This window comes from Podarcis liolepis (genome assembly GCF_965112155.1).
Source record: "Podarcis liolepis genome assembly, chromosome: 8".
NCBI classification, from domain to species: Eukaryota; Metazoa; Chordata; class Lepidosauria; order Squamata; family Lacertidae; genus Podarcis; species Podarcis liolepis.
Genome location: NC_139560.1, coordinates 8,997,769 through 9,017,268, shown reverse-complemented (window position 1 = coordinate 9,017,268; position 19,500 = coordinate 8,997,769). Strand labels below are relative to the sequence as shown.

The following is a 19,500-nucleotide window of genomic DNA, read 5'->3' as shown; positions in this document are numbered from 1 at the left end:
AGTAAATAAGTAAAGGCAACAAAGATGTAGCCTGTTCTGGAGTGGAATCTAATTTGGCCCAGCCAAAATACTGTTCACAAGACATTCACACACACAAAAAAATACTAAGACCTGGAAGGGGGGCAGCTGTTGAGGTATTTGTTTGTTGCCTTCCTGAAATTTGGACACTTTCATGGCACGGAAAAGCCTGAAAATGGTGTGGAGTGTTCAGACAAAAAGGAAAACTGCAACATCATCATTGTCATTATTCAGTTTAAGAGTAACCACAAGAAATCTCTTGGAATTTTTTTTTATTTCTTTTTTTTAAAACCCTATTTAATAAATGAACAAACTGCATATGCTGCTTAACAAGTTTCTACTTGGGCGATGGCATCTTGAAACGTACCCTCCTGGGATTCCGGGTGTTCACTTTCCCCCTGATTTCCACAAAGGTTCTGTTTCTGGTTTCTGGAATGAACTTGAATATATAAACAAAGATGGCGAAACCAAATGGACAGAAAAAGATTAAGCTATAGGGCCCAATATGTATCTAGAGATGGGGAAAATGGGGGCAGGGAAGGAGAGAAAGAGGCAGACATGAGTATAATGTAGAGCTCTATCTATCATCTATCTATCCATCCACCCATCCATAACACCCATATATCCTTCTTGGCTCCACCCAGCTCCCCTCATTATTTTTTGGGGGGGAATAATGGTTGTAAGGAGCAAAGTCTGCACTCCTCATCAAAATTACCTTCAAAATCACTCACCTCTATGTAAAGGAAAATCAGTCCTACGAGGAAGCTTAGGAGCCAATGCAAAAATTGTGCAATCACAATGGCTGAAGATCGTGATGACTGAAGGAAGAGCTCCACCACTAGCACAGATGGAAGTGGACCTTTGGTGGATAGAAAGGATTCCAGGAATTTAATACTCCCCCACCCTTGAAAATTGATCTTTCCTAGTTATTGTTTTACTTGATTCAGTTTATTACTGCTTCCAGTGAGACATCTCAGATCAATTTCACAGTAAAAACAGCCACAATAAAAACAACTAAAGACAATCCCGTAATTTCAAAACCAAGACAGGTGCAGATTAGGATGAAGATCTCCACTTAAAAGGCTTGGTGAAAAAGGAAGGTCTTCAAAAGGTGCCAAAAACACTACCAAGATATGGTGCCTTGCTGATGAGTGATGGGAGAGGATGTCAAAGGCAAGGTGGCACCACACTCAAGGTCAGATTCAGACATCATCATATGGAACAGACCTCCTGATGAGATGGTATTTGCAATAGGTCCCTGTGGCGTTTGCCCTCCTATGTGTGTGACAACATACTGGGTTCATAGGGAAAGAGTTAACTAATTGTAAAATGAGTAACCAATGGGAACCCAGGGGGCAGAGTTAGCTGTGTATAAGGGTTAAGCACAGAGGGTTTTTTAGAGAGTGAGTTAGAATTAGAGTTGTTGAAAAGACAGTCTGGAGTTAGGAGAAACAGAGAAGATAAGTCTGTGGGTTGGGTTGGGTTGGGCTAGTCTGGTGTGAGAGAGGGAGAGAATTTGTTAAGAGGAGTCAGTCAAACAGTTGAGATAATCAGTCAGAAGGTATTAGGAAGGTATAGACCAGTGAAGAAACTAAAGTTAAGATACTGACAGGTATATTATCTGAGAAACCATAAACTTGTTAATGTTTGTAAAATAAACTTGGGGTTTTTTTGTTCACTTTTAACAACTGACTGGACTCAGTGTTTTACCAGGGAGTAACTGGTTGGTGGCAGCAGTAAAGAGAGCACAGTGGTGGCACAGGAATCAATAGACCATTAAACGTCCAGCGACCCTGTGTGATTGCCATAGTCCCTAACTTCAGAGCACAGTCGTTAATGGGTATATAAGGAGTGAGATGATCTCTTAGGCATTCTTATCTCAAGCTGTATGGGACTTTGCACACCAGGACCAATACCTTGAACTTAGCTTTGTAGCTAAACAACAGCCATTGTAATCCCTTTAGTAGCAGTGTAACAGGGTAGTGAAAGACTGCACCAGTGACCAGTTGGGGCATTACTTATTGTGCTAGTTGTAGGTTCCAGCCCAACCTCATCGGTAAGCTGGGAAAGAAGGCATTGCAGTAATCCATCCTAGAGGTTTTCAGAAAATGGATGGCATGGCCCACAATATTTGGCAGGGTTCAAACTCAGTTTGCTGATCCTTATCCAGATCTCTACTGAGTCAAGGTGCCAGTGCAGGGTTTTGCAGACTTCTCCTGATACAGATGTTACAGAGAAATGGAAATTGGGTATCATTACTGCACTGATGACAGCTCTTCCCAAATCTGCTAATGACTATTCCCATAATGGCTTCATAGGGAAACAGCATGGAGGAAAATATGGTACCCTGCAGGATGTCAGAGCACAATTGGCAGGGGACCAAGAGGTAATCACCCAGGGCTCTGAAATAGGAGGAGTAGAACCACTGTAAAAGAATGTCTCCAATGCCCATCTCACCAAGTCACACCACCGTCAATAGTATCAAATGCTACCAAAATATCAAGTGAAAATAACCACATGCTCTTACTTTCCTCTGTGTCACTGCCTTGTCTTTACTTCTCTGGTATACCAAAGTGTAGAATGGCATCTTCTGCACTGGAGAGGGCAGGGTGGAGGGTACTATCTCCTCTGCCTGATGCCAGGTGCTGGCTCTCATGGCTAGCTCCAAGATGGATGGGTGTCCTATGAATCACAGCAACTCCTCCCTCTCCATCACCCCCCAACACCTGCAGCCTGTCTCATGCTACATCATGTATCTTGACAGGCACATCTGGATGTGATCAGGTTCTCCTAGCTCACCCACCCAGGTCTCAGCAACACATCTCACATGAACAACCTTCTCCACATTCAAGTTAGCTCTAACTCAGGTTGCCACAGCACACACAGCAGACAGGCAGCCTTGAATCTCTCTATGTGAGGAGTGCAACATTAATAGTAACTCCCTAGCCTTCTATGGTGAATTACCAACTCCCCATAGCTGTGTGTCTTTCTACCATGATCACTTACATTGATCACTTATTCATCTCTCCCCCATCATCTAAAGAGCTCAACGCATCATCTAAGCACTTACCTGGCCCAATGCCATGTGCAAAAAGGAATATGCAGATTAAGATTACGCTGAAATACCCCATATCTGAGATGACACTCTGTTGGAGAAAGTAGACTGTATTTCAGTTATGTACTTGTGATCTTGTCAGTTGCCCTTTATTTCATAAAATTTATATACTGCTTGATTGTTTTTTGATATACCTCAAGTGCATAAAAAGGTAAAAGGACCCCTGGACAGTTAAGTCCAGTCAAAGGCGACTATGGGGTGCAGCGCTCACCTCGCTTCAGGCCGAGGGAGCTGGTATTTATCCAGACAGCTTTCCAGGTCATGTGGCCAGCATGACATAGAATTATGCTGCAAGACTATAATTCACATAATCCCTAACTATTGATCATATTGGTTGGGGCTGCCGTGAGTTGGGTCCAAGAGCAAAACTCATTTTTCCATTTGCTATCCCTTATTCCTTGAAATTCTGGCCCACAGCATGCAGTGGGTAGTGCAAAACAGCAAGAACTGAGCCCCTGTGAAATCTGTCATCTTAGAATGCAGCATCCATGTACAGCGGTACCTCTGGTTACAAATGGAATCCGTTCCGGAGGTCCGTTCATAATCGGAAACCACCTGTGACATGAGGCGCACTTTCACTAATGGCGCCTCTCGCCACATGTGTCCCTCCGGTGCGCAATTTCCGCTTGCATCCTGGGGCAAAGTTCGCAACCAGGAGTGGCTACTAACGGGTTAGCAGAGCTTGTAACTCGGAGCATGCGCAACCAGAGGTATCACTGCAATGTTCACAGGGTGGAGACTATGCTCATTCTTATCCATTCATAGAAACATAGGAGGCTGAATTATACCTGCCAACATTTGAACTTGAGCCCCCATGACTGGAAGTTTTTAAGCAGAGTTGAGATGGTGAATTGTCATGGATGCTTTAGCTCAGATCCGTGCATTGCAGCGAGTTGGACTAGCTGGCCCTCGGGCTCCCTTCCGACTCTATAGTTCTATGATTCCACGATTTTACCTCCTTGCTCACTGCTAAACAACAGAGGTGTTGGAAGCACCAACCAACAGTACAGCCATTTCAAATCACCTCAGCTTTTATACATAATTTGGGGGAAAGGAAATGTTCTGATGTGTCTACTGTCAGCTTCCCCACTAGCTTTGGAGCTGTTGCCGTATTTTTCGCCCTATAGGATGCACCGTCCCATAAGGTGCACCTAGTTTTTTTGGGGGGAAATAAAGGGGGGGGAAATCCCCCCCCAGGCACAGGGCTGGGGCGGGGGAAGCCCGAGCTTCCCCCAACCCCAGCCCCAGAACAGGCAACTCTCCGCAAGCCGTGGGAGCCCAGCGCCGGGCTCCCGCGCCTTGCGGATATCTGCGCGAAGCCTGGGCGCACTGAGCTCAGCGCACCCAGCCTTCAGCATGCAGGTAACTCTTCACAAGCCGCGGGAGCCCAGCGCAGGGCTCCCACGCCTTGCGGAGAGCAGCGCGAAGTCTGGAGAGCGAGGGGGGACGGTGCGCACTGACCCCTCTTGCTCTCCAGGCTTCAGCGAATGCCTGCATTCGCCCCATAGGACGCACACACATTTCCCCTTCATTTTTGGAGGGGGAAAAGTGCGTCCTATGGGGCGGAAAATACGGTACATAGTGTGTGTTATAGGGGAAGTGGGCTAGAGGAAAGCCCATTTAGCGATTCTCAGCTCTAAATGCCACCAGTTACAAACCTGCAGTTCCATGACCACAGTTAACAGGACACAGATGAAACCGCTCACCCCAAAGCCAATGAGAAGCGAAAACCTGCGCCCCTTATAATCAGTAATAAAAATCTAAAGAATATAAAGACAAAGATAAAATTACTAAGCATATAGAGGAATAAGACATGCTGAAGATGTATCAATTTGGCTTCTCTAAAGGTACGTCCTGCTATACTAGCATTTTAGAGTTTCTTCTTATTTTTTTTAGTGAATGTCTTCCAGTAGCACCTTAGAGACCAACTAAATTTGTTATTGGTATGAGCTTTCGTGTGCATGCACACTTTTTCAGATACACTGAAACAGAAGTCACCAGACCCTTCTATATAGTGAGAGGGTGGGGAAGGGTATTACTTAGAAGCGTGGTGGGAATGGGTGATTGGCTGATAGGTGTGGTAAACCTGTTGAAGACTGTTAATGACTGCAATTGGTCTTACAGGATAAAGCAGGGGGTGAGATGGCTAAAAATAGCTTTATCTTGTATAATGAGATAAGAATCCAATGTCTCTATTCAGACCAGGTCTCTCCATGGTTTGAAGTTTGGTAATAAGTTACAATTCAGCAACTTCCCTTTCCAGTCTATTTCTGAAATTCTTTTGTAATAAGACAGCTACTTTGAGATCTTGTATAGAATGTCCTGGGAGATTGAAATGTTCTACTGGTTTCTCTGTCTTGTGATTCCTGATTCGACTACGGCAGACCAACATGGCTACCTACCTGTGATTAGTGAATGTTTGTGCAAGAAAGTTATGAATTGCAAGGGCCAGTCTGGATGATATTCTGTGCTCATTCCAAACCTATGATTCTATGATGGGGGAAGGGGAGCGGAATCAGAATTACAGATCAAAATGTAGAGAGCACGTGGCAACACAGAAACATATTGGGATATTTTTTAAAAAAACACACATACATGAGTGTCAAGGATCTTAAATAAGGAGTTGAATGAAAGCCTGCAAATACCTACTCAAAGAAATCAGAACTTAACAGTAAAGTAAGTGTACAGAGATGGTTTAGCTTCCAGATGTTGGACTACAACTCTTATCAGCCTCAGTCAGAATGTTCAGTTATTGGAAATGATGGGAGTTATAATCTAACAAATTCAGGAGAGCACCATGTTAACTATCCTGGGTGTATAGATTGCAGTCTTTTGGACATAGCTATACAAGAGTCCTAAACTGGTGTAGCACTGATTTCCTTTTTCATATTTGGAAAGTATAAATTCTGTGGTAGTAGGACAGAAATAAGGCACATTTTCCTTAGAAAACAAAAGGCACAAAGGTAAGAGTCCTTGCTCTCACCAACTCAAATTTTATTTAAACAAAAAATTCAAATTCTAAACTAATTTGAAAATTGATTTTTTAAAAAAACCCCTTCGGACAGCTTCCAAGAAGCCAGGTAGTATATGCTAATACGTAGGACTGCTCTTCAAAATAATACTCAGACAACTCATGTAAAACTATAATTCTTGTGGGGCACCTAAATTGGCACAAAATAGTTATAAAATGTTGCATGCATTTCCAAGATCTAGAAGACTTAGTTGGTCTTTAAGGTGCTACTGGAAGGAATTTTTTATTTTGACTATGGCAGACCAACACGGCTACCTATCTACTACAAGATCTAGAAGGTTAGTGAGAAAGAGGTAGAAGATGCTTACCCCAAATACCACTGAGATACATAAAAAAGTGGTGGCTGCTATTGTCGCAAATCGGGATGGATATTTCCCCATAGTTACATTTCTGAGGTTTCTCTCTGCATAAGAGTATGCCTGAAAAGAAGATGCATACCATTACAAGTCTTATCTGAATGGAAGAAAAAGAATGTTGACAAAGATACATAACCGACCCAATTCTGCAGGACTTTCTTTGTATTTTGCACTGAACCTTGGATATCAGCTGCCCCTAATCTAGCATGATCTCTATAATTGTCTCGACTCTTTAAGTAACATATCCTATGCTTCACAGCTGCAATTTTCCTGGCATCCCCCTCCATTTCCAAATTTTCCTCAGTCTGCTGGACATGTAATCTTGGCATGAAAATTCACATCTCCCTACAGCTTTTCTACACACTAGAGCAGAGCTTTCCAAACTTTCCATGTTGGTGACACACTTTTTAGCCATGCGGCTTTTTGTGACACACCAATTTCAGTTTCACTAGCAAACTGGTGGGTTGCCTGTTCCCTTTCCAGCCCCAGGAGGAGTGTGGGGCACATTGGCGCAACGCACCTACACACTGCAGCCGAAACACTAATGCATCGTGACACACAGTTTGGAAAGCTCTGCATTAGAGGATCCAAGTTGGAAATGAAGAGAGCTATTCCCTAGAAACAGGCCCTTCTAAGGTAAGGGAGAGTTGACTTGGATCTCTTCCTTGCAAAATCAGGTCCTACTGAGATTTGCCACCAGGTATACGTCTGATCAAAATTGCTGCAGAAGTTCTAATGTATGTACTTTGGCATGTGATTGATCAAACAATTTCATGTAGCTGGATTATTTTGTGGAATGCAGTTCTTGCTTTTCTCTGATAATTGAGAAAGTTTTTTGGGGGGAATCATCTCCTTCAATGTTGTTGTTGTTTAGTCGTTTAGTCGTGTCCGACTCTTCGTGACCCCATGGACCAGAGCACGCCAGGCACTTCTGTCCTCCACTGCCTCCCGCAGTTTGATCAAGCTCATGCTAGTAGCTTCAAGAACACCATCCAACCATCTCATTCTCTGTCGTCCCCTTCTCCTTGTGCCCTCCATCTTTCCCAACATCAGGGTCTTTTCCAGGGAGTCTTCTCTTCTCATGAGGTGGCCAAAGTATTGGAGCCTCAGCTTCACGATCTGTCCTTCCAGTGAGCACTCAGGGCTGATTTCCTTCAGAATGGAGAGGTTTGATCTTCTTGCAGTCCATGGGACTCTCAAGAGTCTCCTCCAGCACCATAATTCAAAAGCATCAATTCTTCGGCGATCAGCCTTCTTTATGGTCCAGCTCTCACTTCCATACATCACTACTGGGAAAACCATGGCTTTTACTATACGGACCTTTGTTGGCAAGGTGATGTCTCTGCTTTTTAAGATGTTGTCTAGGTTTGCCATCGCCTTTCTCCCAAGGAGCAGGCGTCTTTTAATTTCGTGACTGCTGTCACCATCTGCACTGATCATGGAGCCCAAGAAAGTAAAATCTCTCACTGCCTCCATTTCTTCCCCATCTATTTGCCAGGAGGTGATGGGCCCAGTGGCCATGATCTTCGTTTTTTTGATGTTGAGCTTCAGACCATATTTTGCGCTCTCCTCTTTCACCCTCATTAAAAGGTTCTTTAATTCCTCTTCACTTTCTGCCATCAAGGTTGTGTCATCTGCATATCTGAGGTTGTTGATATTTCTTCCGGCAATCTTAATTCCGGCTTGGGATTCATCCAGCCCAGCCTTTCGCATGATGAATTCTGCATATAAGTTAAATAAGCAGGGAGACAATATACAGCCTTGCCGTACTCCTTTCCCAATTTGGAACCAATCAGTTGTTCCATATCCAGTTCTAACTGTAGCTTCTTGTCCCACATAGAGATTTCGCAGGAGACAGATGAGGTGATCAGGCACTCCCATTTCTTTAAGAACTTGCCATAGTTTGCTGTGGTCAACACAGTCAAAGGCTTTTGCATAGTCAATGAAGCAGAAGTAGATGTCTTTCTGGAACTCTCTAGCTTTCTCCATAATCCAGCGCATGTTTGCAATTTGGTCTCTGGTTCCTCTGCCTCTTCTAAATCCAGCTTGCACTTCTGGGAGTTCTCGGTCCACATACTGCTTGAGCCTTCCTTGTAGAATTTTAAGCATAACCTTGCTAGCATGTGAAATGAGTGAAATTGTGCGGTAGTTGGAGCATTCTTTGGCACTGCCTTTCTTTGGGATTGGAATGTAGACTGATCTTCTCCAATCCTCTGGCCACTGCTGAGTTTTCCAAACTCTCCTTCAATGGAATAGCATAAATATCCCTTTCTTGGAGCATCTTCCCCAATTCCATTTGAGAGCATGCATGCAACCTTTTGCATGTGTCCAAGCCTTGCTGATTCAGGTAATTATTATTTAATAAGGGTATTTCAGCTCTGCATCAGTATTACAGGTTGGTAACGTTAGCTTGTAGTATGTAATGTTCTTATGCTATATATAACTATATATAACATATATAACATATATAACATATATATATATATATATATATATATATATATATATATACATATATATATATATATAACATATATAACATATATATATATAACTATATATAACATTTTTAACCTTCTCTTATTTGTATCTGCAAGCTGCCTTGAGTTTCATAAGGGAAAAAAGCAGGGTATAAATGGACACCCCCAACAAAAAATTGTTGCACCATCCAACAGATTAGCACCACCACTTGGCTTGGATTTTTGAATTATTGAAAAGTTAACGAGAATACAATTCACATTTAAGAAACAATGTCAGTCAATAACCCTGCATGACTCGCCATTCAGGATTACCCCAATGACTTCAGTGCTCTGTACTTCTGGAACCTTTAAAGGTAAAGGTTAAGGGACCCCTGACCATTAGGTCCAGTCGTGACCGACTCTGGGGTTGCGGCACTCATCTTGCTTTATTGGCCGAGGGAGCCGGTGTACGGTGTGGCCAGCATGACTAAGTCGCTTCTGGCGAACCAGAGCAGTGCACAGAAATGCCGTTTACCTTCCTGCCAGAGTGGTACCTATTTATCTACTTGCACTTTGACGTGCTTTCGAACTGCTAGGTTGGCAGGAGCAGGGACCGAGCAACGGGAGCTCACCCCGTTGTGGGGATTCGAACCGCCAACCTTCTGATCGGCAAGTCCTAGGCTCTGTGGTTTAACCCACAGCGTCCCTCTGGAACCTTTACCCCTCAGCAATGCCATCTTTCCTGTAGAGCAAGACCATTTACTTGGGCAGCAGTGGGAAATCTGCAGCCCACCATGTGTTTTTGGACAAGAACTCCCATTATCCCTGACCACTGGCCATATTGGCTTCGCCAATGAGAGCTGGAGTCCCAACAATACCCACAAGCCTACAGTTTCCCTCTCCTTGTGTTACAGAGTTTGATATTTCTAACACTTGGAGAAGCATCTGAAAAACAGAACAGGGGCAAAGAATGCGGCCATCCATAGAGACAAACAGTGGTAGCTCGTATGACAGCCTCTAAATTGTATGTACAACAGGGGCCTTCATTTTGCCTAGCTCAACCTTGCTTACCACAGTGATGCCATCGAACTGTTGTCCAACCATCAAGACAATTATGGCAATGACTTGCCTTCGCAGTTTTTTGGCATATAGCAGTTTAAGAGGTTTCATGTTCTTTTCTGACTTTTCAACAACGTCCTCCTGATGGAGCTCTTCAATCTCATCCTCCACATAATTTCTGTTCCTTAGTTTCTTCAGTGCTATGTTAAGAATAGAGGCAGAGAGGATCAGACTTCAATAGAGGTACTTTCTAAAAGAAGAAGAAAAAAGGAAGAGGCTGGTAACAAAGGAAAAGTTGGATGAAGGAAGTCAAGAGGGTGAAATCTTTCCAGAATGCTTGGGAGCCATTGAATGCCATAAATACAGAAGTCAGAATGCTCACTGCAGAGCAGTAAATATACCTCCAAGGTCAAGTGGATGCCTCTGTCGTGAATGAATACAATAAAGGAAGCATTTCAAGGTAAAAGAAAAAGGGGGGGAGTTTGTTTTGGAAAATAGAACTCATGTCCAAATAAGAAAAACAAAGCAGAGCAGAAGCTTTAGCAAAAGAAAGGCAGGGAGGCATAAACAGAATCTGAGGAGCATATTACTAAAAAAATTAAGAATGATAGAAAATTATGGGGGGAAAGAGGTCATCACTCCAAGGGACAGGAAATATATCCCTTAGAAGTGGTCCATTCCTTCATGAACTGATATGTTTTTTGCTGAATAAACACATTCATAATCCAAATACAATTAAATTGTTAGGCAACAAAGATAGCTAATGATTTGCCCACCCAGTGCAAAGGCTGCAGAAGACAGCATCTGGAATGCCTGGTAGACAGTGCTGAGGAGGGGCATTGGTCATAGTGCATGTTATCATCAAATATATTATTTCCTTTACTTGGAAACATGGGATTTGTGGCTCAACATGAGGGAGGCTTGACTGCTCTGGAGTCCTTGCTCTCTTGCTAGGTCAACAAAAATGATGAAATCTCTAGTTACCTTGAGGATTTGTCATTGTGGCCAAAAAGTTTTGGATTCCTTCATGTCTGAGTAGTGGAAATCCTCATACAAAACTTAAAACCCAGGCTAATACTGCCTTGATGACTATGTGGGTATAAAGTGCCTTTATAAAGTCCTACAAATTCCAAAGCATTCGGGCCATCACTCTAAAGGCCCCATTTCTTGCAGAAATTTTATCTTGCTCTCCATGTTGTTGGAATGTGAAAAGGAGCCAGATTTGAAAAGTGCTACATTCATTTATATTAACATAACAACATAAGTAAATCCATGATTGATCACTCCAAATGCTTATCATTATGGTTCTCTTAACACCTGTTCATAGAAGACTGGAAAGAAACATTAAATGTAAAATTATCAAGCATGTAGAAGAACAAGTTCTGCTGAAGCAGAAGCAACACGGTTTCTGCAAGGGTAAGTCCTGTCTCACCTTTTAGAGTTGTTTTACAATGTCAGCAAGCTTACAGAGATGATCATTCGGCACTGTGAACTTTTGAAGAGTTTTTGGCAAAGCACCACACCTAAGAATCCTGAATAAGCATCACAGGTGTGAGATAGAGAGGAGAGGTCCTCTTCTGGACCAGAAACTGGTTAAGAAACAGTAGCAGAAAGTAAGGATCAATGGACTCCCAATGGACAGATGTAGAAAGTGAAGTTCCCCCACTTGTTCGGCACCCAGTGCAGCAGAACCAGTTGTACTGCCCTAAATATATGATGGCCACACATATCACTGTGAGAAGGAAGAAGGAAGAAAAGTGCAATGGGGGCAGGCAAAGGATCTCAATATGATCCTTTTACATGGTTTTGTATGTTCTGCGGTATTTTATGCATTGTGATTTGCTCTTTATTGATTTATCGATTGATAATTCTTCATTGTGGTCTAAACGGTTTAATTATTATTTGTTGATGTTTAATTTTACTGATTACTATTAGATTCTGATGGATTGTTGAACACTGCTTTGTTTGATATAAGTTGTTTATTTTAAAGTTATTATGACTTTTAATATTGGATCAGATTGTTACTATTAATGTTTGATGTTTTATTGTGTTTTTATTTGTGTTAGAAGTTGCCCAGAGTAGCTTAGGCAACCCAGCCAAATGGGTGGGGTATAAATACTACTACTACTACTACTACTACTACTACTACTACTACAACAACAACAACATGGCTGGCTCCAGAGAGACTGTCCTTCTTTCCACCACCCTGGCCCAATTCTACATTTTATACCATTTATTTGCTTCGGTGTTTAAACACTGGAAACTGCCTTGAGTGCCCTGACAGAAAGGTACTAAGTATATAAATGCAATAAATAAATTTATGTATACAACAAATGAACATTTACATAACATGTTTTTCATACTTCTCATATGTAGTTCTTCTGAAATGGATGTTAGTTGGCTCTTATGACTGACCGCGTAGGAATAACAAGGATGCTAGAATGGCGAGACCTTATGTGACAAGCCAATAGTGGGTGACATTGCACAGCTATGTAGGGTGCTCACACTTAGAGGTCCCAGTGCAATTCAACATATCATACCTTTCCTTGAGCTCTCTTCATCCCTCTTCTGAATGAGTAGGTACCGAGGGCTTTCAGGTAAGAAGGGCAGTAGAGGCAACTGAAGAAATGGCATAACACCAAAAAGTTTTATCAGAGTTGGGAAGCCTGTGGAAGAAGATAGTATGAAGATAAGGTGAAGAAACAGCAGTGCTCCATCTGATGCTATCTACCATATGTTTGAGAAAGGGGCTTGTTGGTTGGTTGGTCATTCTGTTCTCTGTGGGTTTGGATGCCTTTCAAGACATAATCAGCAAACTCAGCATGAGGGTTTCAAAGTTGGGGGACCTTAGTCAACATGTGGATGCCAGATGTCATTTTGAATCAAGATGGCAGGCCAAAAAGTCTTTCCTCATTTTGGGGAAATTAATGTTGCAGTACCGGCACCTTTTCCTCCCACATGTTAAAAGTGTGGCACTTATTGTAACAACATCATGGTGAGTACCAGAAACTTACTTACTTACTCACTTAATTATTTTAAAAGCAAGCACATCCAAAAACCATTGTGGTTTTTAAATGGATAGTGTTATCTACAAAACTGGTTTCCACAAAATCCTGGGCAACACTCCCCTCCGCTATACTATAAGGCAAATAATTAATGTCACTGAATTACCTTTTCCCGTCCCCAAGACTTCTTGAAGACAAAGTATCTGAGCCACAAGGAAACCAAACAAATAAAACACTTGGTACATCATGATAATGCCTCCCCTCAGGCTTCTAGGGGAGATCTCACCAAGATAGAGAGGGCAAACACAGAAGCATATTCCTGGTTAGATAGAAATTCAAATGGTAATACACAACATGCATGTGGCATGATTTATTTATTAAGGCTTGTATTAAACAAATTACTATGCAAATCATCCAATAAGCACAATGTGCACAACTGAACATTGTCCAATTCTCCCCCCCCCCATGTTGTTGTCAACATGCAGAGGGCCAAGAGGCCAGCGGGCAAGGCCCAGCTCAGATGTCTCCTTCCATCAGCCCGTGCTCCGATGTAAATCAGTGACCCGGGCTTCAAAGCCAGGGCATGCTATCAGCAGAGAGAACTGTACACACAGAATAGGTGTGAGGCTTGTGCAAGCATACTACAACTACAGATTTATTAATCATAAATCAGGACAAAGAAACATGTCATCTCTCTCTCTCATGTCATCTCAGAGAGAATGGGAAAAGCAAAAGCTATACACAACGGAAGTTTCCAGCATACTGTGCTGGAATGTAAACAGACATGTGGCATGCAACAGTTCCACATGTCTGCTCCTTAAGGTGGAATAGAAATGTCAACAGATGCCCCGGAAAATATTTTCCTATAGTTTTTTTTCAATCCTCCAGAATAGATTTGGGAATGCTGTGTGTTGCACATAGTGGGAGGAAATTGGGGAAGGTCCCTTTGTACCCATGGGAGCGACTCTTGGAAGGAATTAAAGGGCAAAAAGGGATACTTGGAATAGTGGTAATCATCTCTTCATTGAGAAGGCATCAACTTCTTATCTTTGGTTTCAGCTAGGACTTGCTCCAGGGCAACATCTCCGAAAGGTTTAGTGCCTACAAAGGTCATAGAGGTTAAACCTGTACACAAGGAAGCATCCACCTCCCTGTCAGTTAGCCAGAGGTGTCTCCTTGTGACCATTCCAGCAGCCATTGCATGAGAGGAGGACTGGGCAGAGTCCACAGGTGAGTCAGAGATGAATGCAAGGACATGGGAAGGTTTTAGAAGTGGTTTCTGGATTCTGTCAGGGTCCTGAGTTGGATAGCCTAGAACATCTTCAATTGAAAATAGTACTGCCTTGGAAAAAACAGAGGTGGAGACTGAGGCTCTAATAGCTAATGTAGAAGCTTCATGTACACATTGGAGAGCAGAGTCAGATTGACACTGATTGGCATCTTTCATTGTATATTCCCATATCTGGAAAGTGGGGCAATCAATCGAAGAGGGCAGATACGGGTTGCTCAGCGATTGAAGGCGTAAGCACCTGAGTACCCTTGTCAAACTCTGTGGCAAAATCTGGTGAAGTTGCCTCCTTAACCTGCTGTAGCCAAGTTGAGAGCATATTGCTGTAAAAGGACTTGCTGAGAAGGAGAGAAATTATCATAGTGGGCTAAATGAATGGGATGTAAAAGGAATTGTTGCTGAGGAGAAACCAACTGGGGCACTGAAGCAGCAAACCAGGAGGGGGGCACGGTGGCCAGAAATAACTGTGCATGTGTAGGGGGCTGTCTAATGGATCCCACAGCAGTGGTACAGGCAGTCATAGACTCCTGGGAAAACTGCTTCATGAAAGAATCTCTCTCACCCACAACAGCACAGAGGGTGCAAGGACCTATTCTCCTGCTCTTTTTCAGGTGCCAAATTTCAGTGTTCCTGATCTAATCAGCTTAATGGCACAAATTGCAGGCTGACTTCTGACCAGGTGTCCTTAGTTTTTTTTTAAAAAAATATAAGGCACTAGATCCTGACTCACCTGTGCTTATTCCAGAGCAGAGACGTGAAAAGATGATGTATCCGTGATTATGTATTGAAAGTGACAATATCATCACAACAGCAAATATAATTGCTGAAAGGTTAGTTATGAAGAGTGCAACTTTCCTGAAAAGATATGAAATGGAGCAGTGAGGTAGGGAATATATCGTACCATCTAAAGAGCAAAGGAGGGGAGGTACTATGGAACTGCAAGGGAGTCCTCAGGGTTGTTGTTGTTGTTTTGGTTTTGGGTTTTTTGGGGGACAATTGCTTTTGGTTGTCATAGTTTGCAGAAGGGAGAAAGAACTACATGAGGCACCAAAACTCCTACTACCAAATCAGATATCTCAAAGATTGCAGGACACACTGAATTTCCACAAGGGCTAGAAAACTAATATTTGTCACTATGCTAGGCAAGTTTTGTTAGTTGGGGAAACTGGTGGGAGAGTTTGGGATCTTCTTAATGGAGGCATGTGCTCTACTACTGACCTGAAAAAATCTTTAGGTGCCTGCCCTAGGTACATAATTGAATGAAACCACATTGAAAGGATGATCTTGAATTCAGAAGGAATGTACCCACCTTCTAAAAACAAAGCTTCATTAGCTACCATTAGGTCTCCAGGGCCCTAACTAGATCCTATTGTGTTTCTGACTGCTACATATCCCTCCATGAAATGTCTAACAATTGTTAAATGTCATCTGACAAATACGTGTGCATTTTTCTATCTCTGAAATCCCACCCTATTGCTTGAATGAACAAGAGGAATGATAATGTTATTGTAGCTTTATAAGATGTTATAAAGGGGTTTAGAGGGGCTGTAGTCAGCAACATTCTCCCATCACCACACCCTGCCATACTAGGACATGTAGATCACAAGTCTCAAGTTTATCTCTATACCTGCCAAATCTATCTAACAACCAACCAGCAGGAATGGTTGCAAAGGAGGCTCCGAGTGGAAACATAGTCACGGTGATAGACAGAAGGGTAATCTGAAAATCTGCTTCTTCAGGTCTTGTTATGTTATAGAAGCTAGGCAGGAGCTAGGACATAAGCACATAATGATTAGAACCTCACCACAGATCGCATGGCAAAAAACCTGGAGAGCTTGGGACTTAGCTGAAATCCAGGAGGGCCATGGCCAGTCAGTGCATACAATGAGCTACATGGCCTATCTCCAACAATAATAACAATAATAGTTTTATTATTTATACCCTGCCTATCTGGTTTCCCCAGTAACTCTGAGCAGCGTCCAGCACATATAAAAACATAATAAAAAGTCAAACATTAAAAACTTCCTGATACAGGGTGACTTTAGATGTATTTTAAAAGTTGTGTAGTTCTTTATTTCCTTGACATCTGACTGGTGGGTGTTCCACAGGGAAGGTGCCACTGCCGAGAAGGCCCTTTGCCTGGCTCCCTGCAGCTTCACTTCTTGCAATGAGGGAACCACCAGAAGGACCTTGGAACTGTCTGGGCTGAACGATGGGAGTGGAGATGCTCCTTCTAGTATATTGGACTGAGACCCTTGCTTTTTGAAGGGCCAAAAGCCTTTGCTTTTTGAAGCCATCTTTGCTGTAGTGCCATCTTACCCCAACAGTGTTGTAGAGTACCCACAGATTGTAGCCATGCTGCACAGGTATGAGACAGGAAGCAACCGTTACCAGAATCAGCACCATGGACATCTCCTACAGGAAGGAGCAGCAAATACTGGGATGAGACTGCACATTGTTAATTAAGTACACTTACCACTAATAAGATCCTAAATGGAAAGACAGAATAAATATATAGGTCTGACACCTGGACATTGCTTCATAAATGCATTCTTTTTGTACCAAGTGTTAGCTGAGTTCTCTGGGTGGTTTCCAACCTCATTAAAATTCAAACTACGACAAAATTAGAAACAAAGAAAAATATTAAATCTAAACAACACAAATAGCCACAATGTAGACACCGCCTGGAGACTTTCTCTAGGGAGAACATTTCATGAAGGGGGCTCCACCTTTTAAAAAGCCCTTTCTCTCATCACTTGCCTCTGAAAGGGCCAGTTAGTATAGCAAGGAGCAGGTGGGTACCTATGGGAGTGGGAGAAGGCAGTATTATATACCAAACCTTTTCCTTTCCTTTTAATGGACGAGTTCTATTTCACCACAATGCTAAACTGAGTCCTGCTTATTTTCAATTATCAGTAGTCCTTTATTGCTAGGCACCACACGCTTAATAGATATGTTACCTATGCAATACAGATATCCGATGGTATCCTTCATTGTGATTAATTCAAGCTACACCCCTATCTTGAAGATCTATGACTTTCTATGACAGAGAAGTCGACCTAATGTCCAGAGGTGCCTATTCTTTGGAATAGATATATGGAGTCCATGCGGCTGAAGCTACCATTCTACATTAAAAATGCTCAACTGGTAATCAAAAGCACCTACATAGAAGGATAGAATTGGAAGGGATCTTGAAGATAATCTTGTCCAACCCCCCATCAGTGTTCAACTGTCATAGGCATATGACTGCATGAGGCAGGTGTGTTGAACTGTAGCTGGCTGAACTCATGCTGAAGTAAGTCCTCAAAAATGGTATTCTGGGGGTGGGGGAGGTGGAATCAGAATGGATTTGGGTTTGATCTTAAGCATGTTAAGCTTGGTCATGTGAGCTGGGAACACAGCATAGAACACTATTTTAAAGTTTTGTTTTACCTCTGCCAGGCTTAAGCAGAGCAGCACTAGCCCCACTGATTAATGGAGTCTGGTTCTGATGTAAATTTATGCTCGCTTAACTTAAATCAACTTGCTCATTGTGCATAGGATTGCTCCTTTAGTGACTGATGGATCAGTTGTATCCTTTTTATTCATGGTTTTTAGGGAGTGGATTGGACAAAGCACTCCACTCTCACTCACCCGTTTTTTGGTTGCTGCGTTGACTACATTCTTCTTGCTATTCCTGGCTTCTTGAAAAGTGGATTGGGCAAAACTCTCTGAGTTCACCTCTCTCTCCATTTCTGCACCGGCTTTCTCATCTCCTTGGTTCATGCTTTCTTGTGTAAGAGTCAGAAAACACACTTACCTGTTGGGGAATAAGAAAGTTACCCTATTGGACTTACCCTATTTCCCAGCACCTAGCTCCAGAGTGATAACTTGAAGTTCTTCCTTTGAGCCCAAATCATTAAAAGCAACAAAACAACAACAACCTAACCTAACCTAAGGGTCATCACCTGTGGTGTAATGGAGGAGGAGGACAGGGGATTGCAGCTCTGGGACTTCTTCAGAGCAGAAGTGGTTGTGTCATCTGGCAAATGCACCAGGATAACTGATGAAACCTCCTTGCTTTGTCAAGTGAATGAGGTGAAGTTTGTGATCTTAGAGAAAATCGGTATATAGAAAATAATAATGGGGAAAATTATGGAAAACTGACTTAAAATTTACAGATTGTTCCCTATTGAAGGAGAATGACATGAAGATGGTGTACAGACGGTACACAACACCAGTGCAGTTAGGGAAAATGGACAAAACTAGTTCAAATATATGTTGGAAGTGTAAGGAAAAGGAGGGGACATTTTATCATATGTGGTGGGGTTGTAAGGTAATTATTATTATTATTATTTTGAAATGATATACAATGAATTGAAGAAAATGTTCCATTTAACTTTTGTTAAAAAACCTGAAGCATTTTTATTAGGGATTGTAGGGAAAGATCTGCCAAAAAAGCTGAAAACATCTTCATGTATGCGACAATGGCTGCAAAAGTTTTAATAGCACAAGGATGGAAGACTGAAGAAACCCCAACTAAAGAATCATGGCAAGAAAAAATGATGGATTATGCAGAACTGGCAAAACTGACATACAAGGATAACTGTGACTTTAAAGATGAATGGGAACGCTTTACAAAGTATTTGAAGACACAACAAAGCGAACTGGACTCCTTGGCTGGCTTTGAATAAACATTCACAAACTTTTTATTGATAATAATCAGCTAAATAGTTTGAGGATCTATACAACTGTGTAACATGCAGAAAACAGCATTTTTAGAGAAATCAAAGACTGGAACTGAGGAAAGTTGGGGGTGGGGGTGGGTGGGTTCTGTGGGGGAGGGAGGGGAGGGAGGAAAAATGGGGGGGGAATAAGGGTGATATGTCTGGATAATATGTTTTGTTTTAATTTTGAATAAAAAGTTATTTAAAAAAGAAACAATCAAGTGGATGCAGAGTACTTTGATAAGTTTCGTCATCAGATAGCACTCTACATTTTAACACTTCTTTGCAAGCTTGTTTACATTTATAATGAAAAACTAAAATTTGCACTTTTTGTGGTTGAATGTATTTTGAATGAGCTCAGTGAGTTGTAGAAGCTGAATATCCATTGGAGTGCTATCACGCAGCTCTTAATAAATTGAGTACTGCTAGCTGCATTTTTGGAGTCTCCTTGGGGACATGTGTA

At 42.2% G+C, this 19,500-nt stretch overlaps 1 protein-coding gene across 2 annotated transcripts in view; it reads right to left on the bottom strand.

The window, feature by feature from the left end:
• Positions 1-277: 277 nt before the first annotated feature.
• The window catches only part of LOC310713076 (solute carrier family 2, facilitated glucose transporter member 5-like), a 25,649-nt gene continuing 6,426 nt past the window's right edge, over positions 278-19,500 (bottom strand). For both annotated transcript variants that reach the window (XM_083516804.1, XM_083516803.1), the window contains 12 exons: positions 17,965-18,130; positions 16,651-16,746; positions 15,959-16,101; positions 15,062-15,186; positions 13,210-13,362; positions 12,579-12,704; positions 10,051-10,238; positions 6,473-6,583; positions 4,792-4,893; positions 3,089-3,164; positions 750-877; positions 278-529 (listed from right to left, as the gene is read on the bottom strand). In XM_083516804.1, coding sequence (XP_083372930.1) covers positions 356-529; positions 750-877; positions 3,089-3,164; positions 4,792-4,893; positions 6,473-6,583; positions 10,051-10,238; positions 12,579-12,704; positions 13,210-13,362; positions 15,062-15,186; positions 15,959-16,101; positions 16,651-16,746; positions 17,965-18,096 — 1,554 coding nt within the window. In that variant the 5' untranslated portion in view covers positions 18,097-18,130 and the 3' untranslated portion in view covers positions 278-355. The remainder of the gene's footprint in view (positions 530-749; positions 878-3,088; positions 3,165-4,791; positions 4,894-6,472; positions 6,584-10,050; positions 10,239-12,578; positions 12,705-13,209; positions 13,363-15,061; positions 15,187-15,958; positions 16,102-16,650; positions 16,747-17,964; positions 18,131-19,500) is intronic.